Source organism: Vigna angularis, chromosome 4 (assembly GCF_016808095.1).
Source record: "Vigna angularis cultivar LongXiaoDou No.4 chromosome 4, ASM1680809v1, whole genome shotgun sequence".
Lineage (NCBI taxonomy): Eukaryota > Viridiplantae > Streptophyta > Magnoliopsida > Fabales > Fabaceae > Vigna > Vigna angularis.
In genome coordinates, this window is record NC_068973.1 from 8261233 (window position 1) to 8275563 (window position 14331).

Consider the following 14331-nt stretch of genomic DNA (forward strand, 5'->3'; position numbering starts at 1 on the left):
ATATCTATAAGTTTAAGTGTCTAGAGGGTGAGAAGATATTTCACCATAAGAAAAATGAGAAAATTAAAAGATAAAAATACATGATATAAAGCATTTTTTTTTTCTAAATGATTATTCATAAATACAAACATTAGTGAGAGATTAATGATTACTCATACAAACAAATAGTTGTAAAACTTGCCAAACAAATTTAAAGATTTAACTTTCCATAAATTAATTGTAATAAATTGACATCATCATATTAGTTTATTCTCAATTAAAAATTAATCATCCATCCACTAATTCAAAATAACTAATGAATTTTGGGTTGAAAAACTTATATACATACCTGCTATTAAGATATTCCAGTTTATATATACTCTGATTATTACACATAATTAAAATATCCAATATGTATATGTATTATGATTATTACAAATACTAATTAAACACGGTTATTTATTAATTATTAATTCAAACAATTAAGTACTGAATTAAAATTCAAAATTTAATATTGCATTATTTATTTACAAAAGAATTACACTTTTTATTATTTAACACTATTATTAAAAGTTCAAAAATTCTAAACACACATGATATCAATATCAAAGGGAATATTAGTTTAATATGTAATTATTTATTATATTTACCATTTATGTCAGCGTACTTACCTTTGTTTTCAATTCTAAATACTATAAAATTAATTAAAAAATTTAATAATTGAGGACCGAATTTAATATATTTTTTAGAGTAAATGACGTTAAACTTCGGTCTTATTAACTGACTGTTGAAATTGATAAGTAATAAATGTATTCAATTCATTCTTAAAAAATCATTACTTATCCATTCTCTTTCTTTTATCATCACTAATATGTATTTAATAATTACTTTAATATAGAAAAAGGAACAATATGAAAAAATTTGCTATTCATAAATGAACAACAAACATTTTTTTTTATGAAAAAATATTACTCTACTTTTATTAAAATTGTTAACTTTATATTTTAATTAATGTTTTAATAATATAAACTATAATTCTTTAAAATGTTAATTAATTTTTATAGATAATTATATAATGAACAATAAAACATATTTTTATACCATTAATTTTTTAATACATAACTTTAATTTCTATCCAGCACGTATTCTACATAATATAACTATATTTAAATATTTATTTTAAATGCAATTTTATTCTATATATATATATATATATATATTAGTATTTTTATAATGATCAAAATTATATAGGAATATATTTAACTTTTTATTTATTCTAATTGAACAATAATATATTTAATTTTCGTTTATTTTAATTGAAAATATAAGGAATTATGATTTTGAATAATGAATAAATATAAAATTTGTATTCATAATTTTTGTAAATGATTATCATATTTCTAAAACAATTAAATAAAAAATAATATAAACATGTTTTTTATTATTTATTATATAGTTGTCAATAAAAAAATACTTATTAATAATAAAGTAATTAAAATTTAAATAAATGCACCGACGTTAATATTTAATAAATTTATAATATTATATTAAACCGATAATATTATTTATAAGGAATGGAGAAAAGGTGGTAACATTAACAAACACATTATAAACACGTTACAAGATAGATGTTAATAATTATTTAATAAAAAATTAAACACATATTATTCAAATAATTTGAACAATGAACTTAGAATGAAATAAAAGATTAAAATTAAAATTTTTATTACAATAATTAAATCCTATTCAAATTCATATATATATATATATATATATATATATATATATTATTAAATGAATTAAATTAGATAGATACACAGAAAACAAAAGAAACTCAATAAGTTATTTCTATCTTAATTTTCTAGCATCCTTGTAGTAGAACGCGTTTCTTCACCTCGGGGAAACAACAGGTACCTTTCACGGCCATGTTTTTCTGTGTTCTTTCAATCGAATTTCCTCTTTTTCTCGATTTGTTCAACGTAATAATCATCACCACGACAACGAAAGCGAACACGGGCATGTGTTACCCATGATTATGTTTCGCCGGTCTTAGATTTTAGGTTTTTGAGAACATGAAAAAAAATCCCATTTTTTTCTCTTGTTATTCATTCTTTGTTACTCTTGATTGATCAACAGGAAAATTGAAAGTCATCAAGGATGTTAGAGCAGTTACTGATATTTACAAGAGGAGGGTTAATCCTCTGGACATGTAAAGAACTTGGGAACGCTCTGAAAGGTTCCCCTATAGATACCTTGATTCGTTCATGTCTTTTGGAGGAGCGATCCGGTGCGGCATCATACAATTATGATGCTCCTGGTGCTTCCTACACTCTCAAGTGGACCTTCCACAATGAACTTGGCCTTGTGTTTGTGGCTGTTTACCAACGGATTCTTCATCTCTTGTATGTGGAAGATCTGCTTGCTATGGTGAAGCGTGAGTTTTCGCAGATTTATGATCCCAAAAGGACTGCTTACCCTGATTTTGATGAGACCTTTAGGCAGCTAAAGATGGAGGCTTTGGCCCGTGCCGAAGATTTGAAGCGGTCGAGTCCAAATCCTGTTGCTGGGAATGCTAAGAAGCAGGTGCAGGGGAACAATAAATCGGAATTCGAGGGAGGGAATAAGAAGAAGAGTGGTGGTGTGGCGAAGGATGGTGGTGGGAAAGATGGTGACGGTGGCAATGGACGGAGGTCTGAGAATGGACACTCCAATGGAAATTTTGTTGTTGCTAAAGATACTAACCTGAGTAGTGATGTGAATGGTAGACAGAATGGAAGTCCCAATGCTGGGGCTTTTGATGTACATAAGCTTCAGAAGCTTAGGACCAAAGGTGGGAAGAAGGTAGATACTGCTGCAAAGGCTTCCAAGGCAGAGCCAAACAAAAAAGCCATAAAGAAAAATAGGGTGTGGGATGATGGTGCTACTACGGAAACTAAATTGGACTTTACAGATCATTCTGCAGAGGACGGGGACAGGAACATAGATTTTGTGGTTGCAGATCAAGGTGAAAGTATGATGGATAAAGAAGAGATAGTTAGTTCTGAAAGTGAGGAGGAAGAAGAGGAGGAGGAGAATGTCGGAAACAAGAGAAAGCCTGAAGCCAAAAACAAGGGTTGGTTTTCATCCATGTTCCAGAGGTAAGACAATCGTGTGTATACTTCATATATTTTCGACTTTCCCAGGGCTATTGTTTATCTTTGTTTAAGTTGTCTGAATATGTTGCTGGAATGATCTGTAGTTTAACGTAGGCTATATTACTCTTGACCTGTGGATTTGTTCTCGCATGCTGGAGTCCTCAAAATTGATTTGTAACTTATTACTATGGGTTTTTGCAGTATTGTGTTACTAGTTTTTCAGCATTATCGTGTTGCAAATAGAATTATCTTCTGTAAATTTTCTGTAATTGCAACCTTGTTGGTGAATAATCAGCTCACTGTCATGGAAGATTTAGTAGTTTATATGCGTGCATCGTCAAGAGATCCTCTTAGTTCACTTTGTAAACTGTAATGCAATTATATTGTTCTATCACTTTACCCAAAAGTTTAGGAATGGAGGTAGAGGAGGGGAACAAAATAAATAGTTTGAAAGTTTACCCTCTTGCATGATGAATCTGGTTTCATTGCGGATAAACAAGGGAAGCTATCCTATCTCCGGTCCGGCCTTCTTTTTGTTTACTGAGGTTAAGCATAAGACCAAACTTGGATCAAGTTCCTAATATCCTGCTATCATGTTCTTAAACGAAAATAAACAAAATGTGGAATTCTACATCTTATTCTTAATGGAGGCTATTTATTGCATGAAAAAAAACCCACATGTCATTATTTGATTTCAAAGCTTAGTGGCAAGGATACAGATATCTTGTTTAATTTTTACATTTTTATCTTATATTTTCATCATTTCTCTGAAACTAATTAGAACATTTTCACATATCCCCGTATGCAGCATTGCAGGGAAGGCAAATTTGGAGAAGTCAGACTTAGAACCAGCTTTGAAAGCTCTAAAGGATAGGCTCATGACCAAGAATGTGGTATGTGTTTCTACTCAACATTCAACAGAGTTGTTTTTCTTTTCTTTCTGTATTTCTTAATGGTTATCTGTTGGGTTCTTTATGTTAGCCAATACTATTTGCATTCCATGTCTCTTTTAGGCTGAGGAGATAGCTGAGAAACTCTGTGAATCAGTTGCAGCAAGTCTTGAAGGCAAAAAGCTGGCTTCATTTACAAGGATATCTTCAACAGTGCATGTTGGTTTCTGTAGTCTTTCATATATACATGTGTTACTGCCTTTACTTTATGAGCTTACATGTATAACAGTCATACTAATAGTATACTAAAAAAATACTACTGTAGGCGGCAATGGAAGAAGCTCTTATTCGAATTTTAACTCCTAGACGTTCTATTGATATACTGAGGGATGTGCATGCTGCCAAAGAGCAAAGGAAACCATATGTTGTTGTATTTGTTGGTGTTAATGGTGTTGGAAAATCTACTAATCTAGCTAAGGTGGGTGAACCATACTGTTTCTCAATACGGTCGTGATTCCATATATACTGCATGTCTTTTCTTTACTTGAATAATGGTGATTTATTTTGTGTCACGGTGTAGGTTGCTTATTGGCTTCTGCAGCACAAGGTCAGTGTCATGATGGCTGCCTGTGACACATTTCGATCGGGAGCTGTTGAACAGCTGCGGACCCATGCTCGGAGACTTCAGGTTTATGTTAATTTTACTGCTTAAGGATTGATGTAGTTCTATAACCTTCATATTCTTATTTTCCTAGTTCATGGCAAAGTTCTTTAGTAGAGGCATGCGTGTGTTCTTACAAATTCCATGTTTCAGATACCTATATTTGAAAAGGGCTACGAGAAAGATCCTGCCATTGTTGCAAAAGAAGCAATTCAAGAAGCTTCACACAATGGTTCGGATGTGGTTCTTGTTGACACAGCTGGTCGTATGCAGGTACTGATTTAGTTATTATCTTGGTCATGAATATGATTATTGTATCAGATTTTTGGGTCATTTATATGAAGATCGCTGGCATATAAATACTATGAAACTCCAATAATTGACATGCCTGTTTATGTTCTTTTCTTTTTAATTCCAATACATTAATATGGGATGGTGTTTGTTTATTTGAATGTATTTTTGTTCATCTAACCGTTGCTGCTGGTTTCAGGATAATGAACCACTTATGAGAGCACTGTCAAAACTCATCTACCTTAACAATCCAGATCTTGTCCTATTTGTTGGAGAAGCACTGGTTGGTAATGACGCAGTTGATCAGCTTTCAAAGTTCAATCAGGTATTGTTCATATTTGCTCAATATTTCCCAGATAATGCTTTTTCTTCCCTTATCTTTATGATTTAACTAAACTATAATGACAATACAAAGATATTTTATGCTGTCATATGAAGCACTGATACTTAGATCTATGTCACGTATCTGTAGGACGTATCGTTCTACATAATTGAAAATTGAAAGTATTGTCTTATAATTGTTTAACTGTGTAAAGATTTTTCTTTATATTGACAAAATATTAAAATTAAATTCTATTTTATCTCTATATTTAACCTCAACTGTCTCATGGCACCTCAGAAATTAGCCGACCTTGCAACATCACCCAACCCAAACTTGATTGATGGGATCTTGCTCACGAAGTTTGACACCATTGATGATAAGGTACATGAATTCAATTTTTTTTTAAGGAAGTATGAGTTTTTCAGTTGACATGACATGTTCGTGAATAACATTGTTTTTTAATATGGTTTCCTTTTTCAGGTAGGAGCAGCACTTTCCATGGTTTACATTTCTGGAGCTCCTGTGATGTTTGTGGGCTGTGGACAGTCTTACACTGACCTCAAGAAACTCAATGTCAAATCAATTGTGAAGACTCTTCTTAAATGAGGGCACAGAGTTGTTTATTTTCCCTTGAAATCCTGTACACCTGTCTTCTGTTTGTTTGATGACGAAGTTGATCCCGTTCACCCTATTACTTTGTGAGGAAAAACTGGCTTTGACTTTGAAGCATGGTTTGTTTTAGATTAAGGTTGTATTTGGTCAGCAATTGTCCTTGCTTTTAGATAAGGTTGAGAAAAAAGACCTAAACCTGAACAATCGAAAAAAAGATAACGAGTTTTGGGTGGATTCAGGCTAATAATGGGTTTAAAAGAATTAAAATGACCATTTTATCTTTTGAAAAATTGACATCTAGATTACTTGTTTTGAAAACTTTCCGGACAACGCTTCTTGGAATTTTCAATTTTTTTTTGGAACAGAACTTTTTGGAATATATGAAATCTATTGTGGAATGAATTTTTCGTAATAAGATTTTTGGAACAAATTTTTCATAACTTGTATAATGTTTTTCAGAACGAGTTTTTCGAAATATCCTTGTTTGAAATGTATTTTTGGAAAGAGTTTTCTGAAACACTAGATGTATTCTAGAAAAACTTTTTTGAAACAATTTTTTGTCTGCATTTTTTCTTTTCTTTTGTAGTGTTTTCTTTCTTTTCTTCTACTTTGACAGTGATGATTGAAGTTGTGGGGCATTTTGAGTCTTTTTTTATTATTGTGAGGTTGTAATAGTGTGGCAATGTGGCCCTGATCGGCCTCTTTAGGTTTGTCTTTGTATTTGGGTCACAAAATGAAGGATCGAGTTGGCCGGTCTCATTTTAAAGATGTGAATTCAATAGTTTAAAGTTATATTCATATTCAATTACATTGGCCGGACAAATTTCATTGATTGTTGGTGCATATTCAGTTTGTTGTCATCCTAAAAGTTATCTTCATATTCAATTTGATTGTCTAAAATTATAGTAGAAATAACAAAGAAAATAATTTTATTTTCTATGTGGCAGGCTGGATTTTTGGAGTGTTTCGGAATAGGCATGGAATGAGTGTCTTATGGAATAATATTTTCAGAATTAATTTAGTGTGTTCTGAAAAACAAAATAAATTTGGTTGATGAGTGTAACCTTCTATTTTAGTAGAATAAAACTACCAAAATAAAACATTATATAGATCATAACTTACTATAAACTTTTTAAAATTATTGAGAAAGGAGATCCTACACTTTAAGAATAAATTTTATCTATGTTGTTATTTCACCCTACTCTTCACGCTGAGATGACTAAAGAAAATCCCTCCCTAAGTTCACACTATTTAAGGTGATCATTGGAAAAGAGAAATATATACAAACAAAAACAAAAACAAGGCTAAGCTAGTAGTAAAACAATTTATCATAATAAAACAACATTACAACATGTTTTACACCTCACACAACAAAACCATTCCTAAACATGTAACAGACTTAGACTTGACTATCCAGATATACAATAAATGTCGAGCTAAAACATGTTCTGCCCTTTGTGTGGTGGAACAACTGACAACCATCAAAACTTCTACATAAGGTTAGTCCTTCAACATGCCCTTTTGCTAGATGAAGAAAGGCCCCCGGGCTAGGACCATAGTGGGTTATGTACTTGTGTGGTGGAACAACTGACAACCATCAAACCTACCACACAAGGTTAGACTGTACCGTGTCTTAGGTCATACTCGAAGCACCTAGATTAAGACCTCCTGTTACTCTCACCTCATGACTCATCACTCTCTACTTGAGCATGAATGATCATTAGTGTCAAGATAACCCATAAGAACTGAGCTTCTTACATTTATACTAATGAAACTTGAAACCAACACCACGAAGTTCCTCCTTGGAACTCATTTTTACAACTTTGAAACCATTGATATCATTTGAAACCATTTACATATCCATTCACTTTTACATTCACATAGTATACCAATACATGAGATTACTGATCATACATTAAAGAAATAGAAACACCCATACAAGTCATCAGAAATCGCATAATAACACAATTTCTTCATGACATCTTGATACTCACATTTAGGTAAGGAAAATAACTTTGAAACTCTCACCAATAGCTCCGGAAGGCTCCAAAACCCCAAAAACGACCTGAGCAACATCCAAAACCGATACCCAAAACCCCGAATTTGATATCCCTAAAACTAAAAAAAAAGTTGTTGAATAGCGCTGAGCGCCCCAAAGGGGCGCCCGGGCGCCAGACCCCTGGAACAAAGGCACTCAAGGGGCGCCCAAGCCCCGAACCAGTTGACAACACGCTCGAGAATGGCTTTTGATGCACCTAGGACTTGTTTTGTTGATCAAATTGGTTCCTTAAACATTAGAATTGATAGGAAAACACATTTATAAGTGGAAATAAGTATTCATTTGATTGTTAGACCCAAGACTAGTTGCATCAAACCATTCTTTGACACTACAAAAGCACCTAAACTCAAATTTACACCTTCTACACCAAATTTCTACATCCTAGCCACTTGAACAAGTTCTAATAGACTTAATAACATATTTCAAATAATCTCCTATAGCCTAGAATTTCTAATTTGAAATCTCACTAGTTAAAACCCCTAAAATGCACCAAAAAACTAACCAAAACTCCACTAAAGTACTATTAACTCTTTATAGATCAGATTTCGACTAATTAACAACTCAAACAAGTCTTAATACACTTCTAAACATGCTTTAAAACTGAATTCACTCTTTCTAACCCCTAACGCATAAACTCACATACCAAAAAAACCCCTTAATTTGACCAAAAACACCTACTATTCCCCTTAGTTTCATTCTCCTCTACTTTCAATCACATTCCACACACCCAACACATCTAAACAACTCCATTCAAATCAGATTTTTGTTACAAAATAAAGTACTAGCTTCCCTTACCTGAGATCTCTTCTCCTTCACGACCACACCCAAGATCGTGCGAGACGTTGGAAGAAAATCCCTACAAAACCCTAACCCCAAATCACCATAAACAGAAAGAGGAAAGTCATGAAATGTCGTTGTCGTCGCACCTACGAGCGGAGGTCGTTGTGCCGCTGAGATGAAGTCGCGCTTACTGTTGGAGACGCTTCCCTTCCATGCATGTAACGATCCCAGCCGTAGAGAGGAAAAGAAGTCTCCCCCGTCGTTCTCTTTCTCTCACGCTCACAACTTTCTCAATCCTAGGGGTTTTTTGAAACAAGAAAGAGGAGCAGGAAAGAATGGCGAGAGAAGGAGAAGGAAATAAATTCTATATAAAAAAATAGGTTCTTACAATGAGTACAAAAATAAATTTGATAATAGAATTTGATGGATGTCAAAAATTGATGGAATATGAAGAGAAATTGATGAATACCAAAAATTGATGGAATATGAAGAGAACTTAATGAATACCAAAAATAAATTTGTTGGAACATGAAGAGAAATTGATGGATACCAAAAATACATAAATAGAACATAACACAAAAGATAGTAGAAATATATATGATATTAGTAAAAAGATAGAAAAATAAAAAGGAATGAGACTTCAATTCCTAGAACAAAGCTCTTAAACAAAGAAATCAGGATGATTTTTTATACTCAAAACATTTTTCTCCCCTCACTTTATCAACATTCTCCAATAACGAAATTCCTCTTTCTCTCACCATAACAACCCCTAATAGCCTCAAGGAATTGATCCTACTACCTATGTTAGCTCAACATCCTTACATAATGTCTTTCTTCCTTTTCCTCATGTACACTTTTTACTTGATAGGGTTCATATTCTCCCAATAAGAATGGACCAATGGTTCTCTAGGTTTAATCTCCATACGAGTCTCATTATTGCCCCTACTTGTAGCAATAGTCTTGTCTTCAGACTAAGAGTGGGAAATTGATTCCTAAACACGATCTCATCTTTCCAAGTGGCCTCATCAACCGCCTTTCCACTCCACTGCACGAGCTATTAATTGACTCTCTCTCCAACTTTCCAAATGCTACGAATAACCAATATCGTTATGGGTTCCTAGTGCATTTCATTTTCTCCGTCCAATCATATTGGTAATTTAGGTTTCACAAAATAATATAGCCACTCCTGTACACTCTAGACTTTTGATAGGTCCACTTCTATGCCTTCTTGGGAAATAATATGGCCTAAAAGTATTCCACACTCTTTTGACCAAATAAGCATTTCTTTGTACTAGCATAGAGTTAGTGGGATCTTAGGATGCCCAAAATTTCCTCCAAGTGGCTAAAATGAGTTTTCCAATGCACACTATATATTAAAATGTCATTAAAGAAGACCAAAACATACTTTTGCATATGTTACCTGAAAACTTCATTCATGAGGGCCAAAAAGGTTGACGAGGCATTCATCAACTCGAAAGACATTACCAAGTACTCATAATGGCCCTCATGGGTTCTGAAAGCTATTTTTGGAATGTCGTCCTCTTTCATCTTCACTTGATAGTATCCATATTTCAGGTTTAATTTTGAAAATAAAAAGACGAGGCCCATGTAATTTGTCTAACAGTTCTTCAATCACTAGAATTGGGAATTTGTCTGCTATAGTGACCTTATTTAGTGCTTTGAAATCTACACATATACTCCAAGAAACATATTTTTTCTTTACCAATAGTATTGGGCTAGAGGATGCACTATGACTAGGCCTAATGTGGTCATCTTCCAACAATACTTGAACTTGTCTTTCTATCTCATTTTTTTTGGTGATAAGGATAATGATAAGGGTGTACATTGATAGGACCTTCCCTTGGTAGCAACGTGATTGCATGTTCCTTTGATTGCATTAAAGGTAATCCCTTGGAACGTTAAATTGGCCCAACAACCTTTACAACTCTTTACTTTGCTTTGAAGATAGTTCAAATTCGACCTTTCCTTGCACCTCAACTTTGTCCTCAATCATCACCTTTAACATAGTCAGGATGATTTTAGAATGCATGCATCAGTCTTTTCAAGATGCGAGTGCCCTCCGACATCTTGATCTACATGACTTGATCTCCCCAATTGACCAATGTCTCCCCCAATGATGTTAGCCACGATACTCCAAGTATCGTATCGATGTCTTCCAACTTAAATAAGTAGGCATCCGATTTCAAATTTCCTCCCTCGTGCTCCACCTCCAAGCCGCAACATAACCCTTGTGTTTGAGTCACATGGCCATCACCCATGAGGACCTTCATATTTCTCGCGTTTTCATGTTCCCAATCTAGAGATACCACCAATTTATGAGAAATAAAGTTGTGGGTTGCCCAACTATTAACCAAAATCAAAATCAACACATCTTTAATTTTGCCTTTGAATTTCAGAGTGTAGGCACGAGTGAACTTATCTTCCACCAAACTTTGGAGACTAAAATGTTGTAGTTTCCTTCAATTACGATTGTCGGTCTTATTACCTTAAAATGTGTATTTGTCAACTTTCCCTTCATTTTGCGCATTGTCCTCTTCCAATATCATTATTTTTATCTACTTATATGGACACGTGTGGGAAGGATGGTAAGGCCCACCATACTTAAAACATAATCCTTTATGCCTTTTATCAAATAGCTCTTGATAGGATAAATGTCTTATGCCCTTATCATGTGGCCCATGTCTCCCTTTCTCTACCATCTCATTCTTTAGGCTTAACCCATTAGATATATCCCTTTCAAGGTTCCTCTTAGCTCCCTTTTGAAATTCCACACCTAAATTACTTTTCCCACCATTTGAATGAGTCCTTCCTTAGGCTTTACTACCAGACTCAAAACAAGAGTCTTGATGGCCCATCCCACCACACTCTTGCTTCACAGAGTCATCTCCATTTCTAGCGTTCTAGCAACATTCAACATAAGTCTACACGTCAATGACATCAGTGACTGTATGCTCATGAGACATGCCCTAGTATCGACCTTTAACCCCGTAATGAAATAGGAAAAATACCGATCATCAAGAATACGAGATACCTGAGCAACCAAATACTCAAAACTCTTAATATATTCTTCTACTATCCCAAGGTTTTTAAGCACGGTAAGTTGTTCATAACTGCTTTCTTCAATTGTTTCCAAGACAAATCTTCACTGTCATTCACTAGAGAATTGAAGAAATGAATTATGCTTCCCTCCATGCACAATTGTGCCAAATTGATTGTCTAAATTCTTCCATTGCACCCCTCTAAAGGGGGCACGACCCATAACTAGAAACACTCTTGTTTTCCTTTTTCTTATTCGAGTCAACTGACTTGTCTCCTTCCTCTATTCCTTTTTGTGACAAGCCAAGAGAGATCACCTCCACCAGTTTTGTCTATGCCTTTGCCTGAGCCTGAAGCTCACCAATTCACTCATAACTCTATGTTATCTTCCTCCGCTAATTTCTTGATCTATACGACAATTTGCTTCTTCCTCCTTTTGGCATCCACCAACGTGACAAATCTAGTAAATCAGACCAAATTGATGGATACCAAAAATGCAACAGAGGATAATAGGTAATAGAAATGTATATGATATTATTGAAAAGATAGGAAAATCAGAAAAAGAAGTGAGACTCTAATTTCCATAAAAAATATAGGTCAATAGATAATAGAAATGTATATGATATTATTGAAAAGATAGCACAATTAAAAGAACTAAGATTCTAATTCTCATAGCAGAACGCCTAAATAGATAAATCAATATGATTCTCTATAGAACAGAGGACAATATATAATAGAAATGCAACAAAGGACAATAGATTCTTTGAGCTTCATCTCGTTACAAACCTCATCAGAAATCAAATTGATGTTAACATACAATCATAATATGGTATAAGAGCAACTTAATCATGCTCTGCTTACACTGCACCATTCTCTTTGTTGCATAGTTTTCCAGTTTTGATCAAGTTTTGTTTTCTTCTTTTTCTTTCTTCATTGTTATACCGATTTCAATATTTTATCGAATAAATTTTTAAGGCTAATTCCAAACTGCACACGCAACACATCACAAACAACATTGTTACTAATAATATCACGATCTTGTGAAAGCAAAGGAAAATTAGCTTTCCTGCATAATGTTTGTCAGATACAGTTGTCACCATCACATCTTTAATACTACTCGAAATATTATTTTCCAATCTAACATACCTAACAATCTATAGTCTCAATATATTCAAATTTCATCCTAAAAGTATTATTCTAAATTTTACTTTTGATTAGAATTTTGGTTGAGTCATTTTTCCATTTATTTGTTTTGTTGATAGAACGTCTGTTTCATCAGAACAATTATTCTTAAAATATCATTCCAGTTTTAAAAAAAAATTCTTAAAAATATTAGTGAATTCTTAGTGTTTACCGTCAATAATATCGCATAAGAGTAGAAGTCAAATACATTTTAAATTTTCTCTTATTTTTATTTTGTAAAATGTCTCTCAAGATAAAATTCTCAAGTATCTAAAGTGTATAATAAATGTTTTTAGAAGTTTTAATTTTTAAAAACAAAATTCTAATTAAAAAAAATTGTTTTTCGTATTTTAAGAAAATAAGTTAAATGAAGAAAATGTGTTATAAAAAAAATATCTGGTGCGGGTCCACAGAGCATAGCATTGCAAGGTTTAAGAGAGGTTTGAACCATATCCTGTGATTTCTTTGCTTCTCACACCAAGCGTGGTTCGTGTTGGTAACGACGAACACAAATTTCACCATTTTCATCGTTCTGTTGGCTGCTCCAATACCTAAAACGCAATGACATTGGCCTATCCATTCCCGACTCCTCAGGTTCACGCATACCACAACCCAAGCAGAAGAAGCCACTTTCAGATAAAACGCAAGCCTAACCGCACGCACCACTTTCTCTTAATACCGACTTCTTCACCTTCCTCGTTCCTCTTCTCTTGTTCATCCTTCCCTCTCACATATTCAGATTCAACCCTACAATTTCGCCACAACCACCTTCTCTCCACCGATGGCAATTTTGTGGTCGAAGACCTTGCTGCGGCGGTGGAGGAGGAAGCGAGTCCAACGACGGCGATGGTTTTCGTCCAGGAGCCGCCGTGGCTCTTCCTGAAGGGGTTGCTAATGCAGGAGGAAGAGATGAGGCGGAAGGAGGAAGAGACGAGGCAGAAGGAGAAAGAGAGGGAAAAGTACAATTGCCTGCGGCGGAGGCAGATTGAGGCGGAGACCGAGGCGTGGCAGAAGATGGTGGAGGAGTACAGGGAATTGGAGAGGGAGATGCGCCAGAAGATGTTGGCGCCCAATTTGCCGCACGTTAAGGCGCTTCTATTGGGCTGGTTCGAGCCTTTCAGGACCGTAGTGGAGGCTGAGCAGAAAGCCCACCGTGCGCGTTCCAAGAAGCAGCAGGAATCTATTGCACCCCATGTCGACGACTTGCCGTCCGATAAGGTGGCGGTCATTGTGATGCATAAGATGATGGCCATGGTAATGGAGAATGAGGAAGGCTGCGTTCAGCTTGTTCATGCGGCTGTTCATATTGGCATGGCGGTAGAACAGGAGGTAATGTCAGGGTTTTGTTTTCAAATTACAAGAAT

The 14331-nt window shown here is 34.5% G+C and overlaps 2 protein-coding genes across 5 annotated transcripts in view; both read left to right on the forward strand.

Moving 5' to 3' along the window:
- The first annotated feature begins 1780 nt into the window (after nucleotides 1-1780).
- Nucleotides 1781-6039, forward strand: LOC108331939 (uncharacterized). Its single transcript, XM_017566971.2, has 10 exons — nucleotides 1781-1889; nucleotides 2116-3116; nucleotides 3922-4006; nucleotides 4127-4222; nucleotides 4329-4481; nucleotides 4584-4691; nucleotides 4818-4937; nucleotides 5155-5280; nucleotides 5575-5658; nucleotides 5758-6039. The coding sequence occupies exons 2-10, from the start codon at nucleotides 2137-2139 to the stop codon at nucleotides 5881-5883; spliced, it is 1878 nt and encodes a 625-aa protein (XP_017422460.2). The 5' UTR covers nucleotides 1781-1889; nucleotides 2116-2136; the 3' UTR covers nucleotides 5884-6039.
- A 7337-nt stretch (nucleotides 6040-13376) lies between these two features.
- Nucleotides 13377-14331, forward strand: part of LOC108331626 (DNA-directed RNA polymerase 3B, chloroplastic) — a 32030-nt gene continuing 31075 nt past the window's right edge. For 2 of the 4 annotated variants that reach the window (XM_017566438.2, XM_052875988.1), the window contains exon 1: nucleotides 13379-14296. In XM_017566438.2, coding sequence (XP_017421927.1) covers nucleotides 13529-14296 — 768 coding nt within the window. In that variant the 5' untranslated portion in view covers nucleotides 13379-13528. Of the gene's footprint in view, nucleotides 14297-14331 lie in introns of all 4 variants that reach the window. The other 2 variants (XR_008248274.1, XM_017566440.2) reach the window with 2 other exon arrangements.

What these genes read in the sequence shown, in the direction of transcription:
- LOC108331939 (XM_017566971.2), top strand. Translation starts at nt 2,137, where the DNA reads ATGTTAGAGCAGTTACTGATATTTACAAGAGGAGGGTTAATCCTCTGG. An exon ending in AATCTACTAATCTAGCTAAG is followed by an intron (nt 4,482 to 4,583) that starts GTGGGTGAACCA and finishes GTCACGGTGTAG; the next exon opens with GTTGCTTATTGGCTTCTGCA. An exon ending in CCCATGCTCGGAGACTTCAG is followed by an intron (nt 4,692 to 4,817) that starts GTTTATGTTAAT and finishes TCCATGTTTCAG; the next exon opens with ATACCTATATTTGAAAAGGG.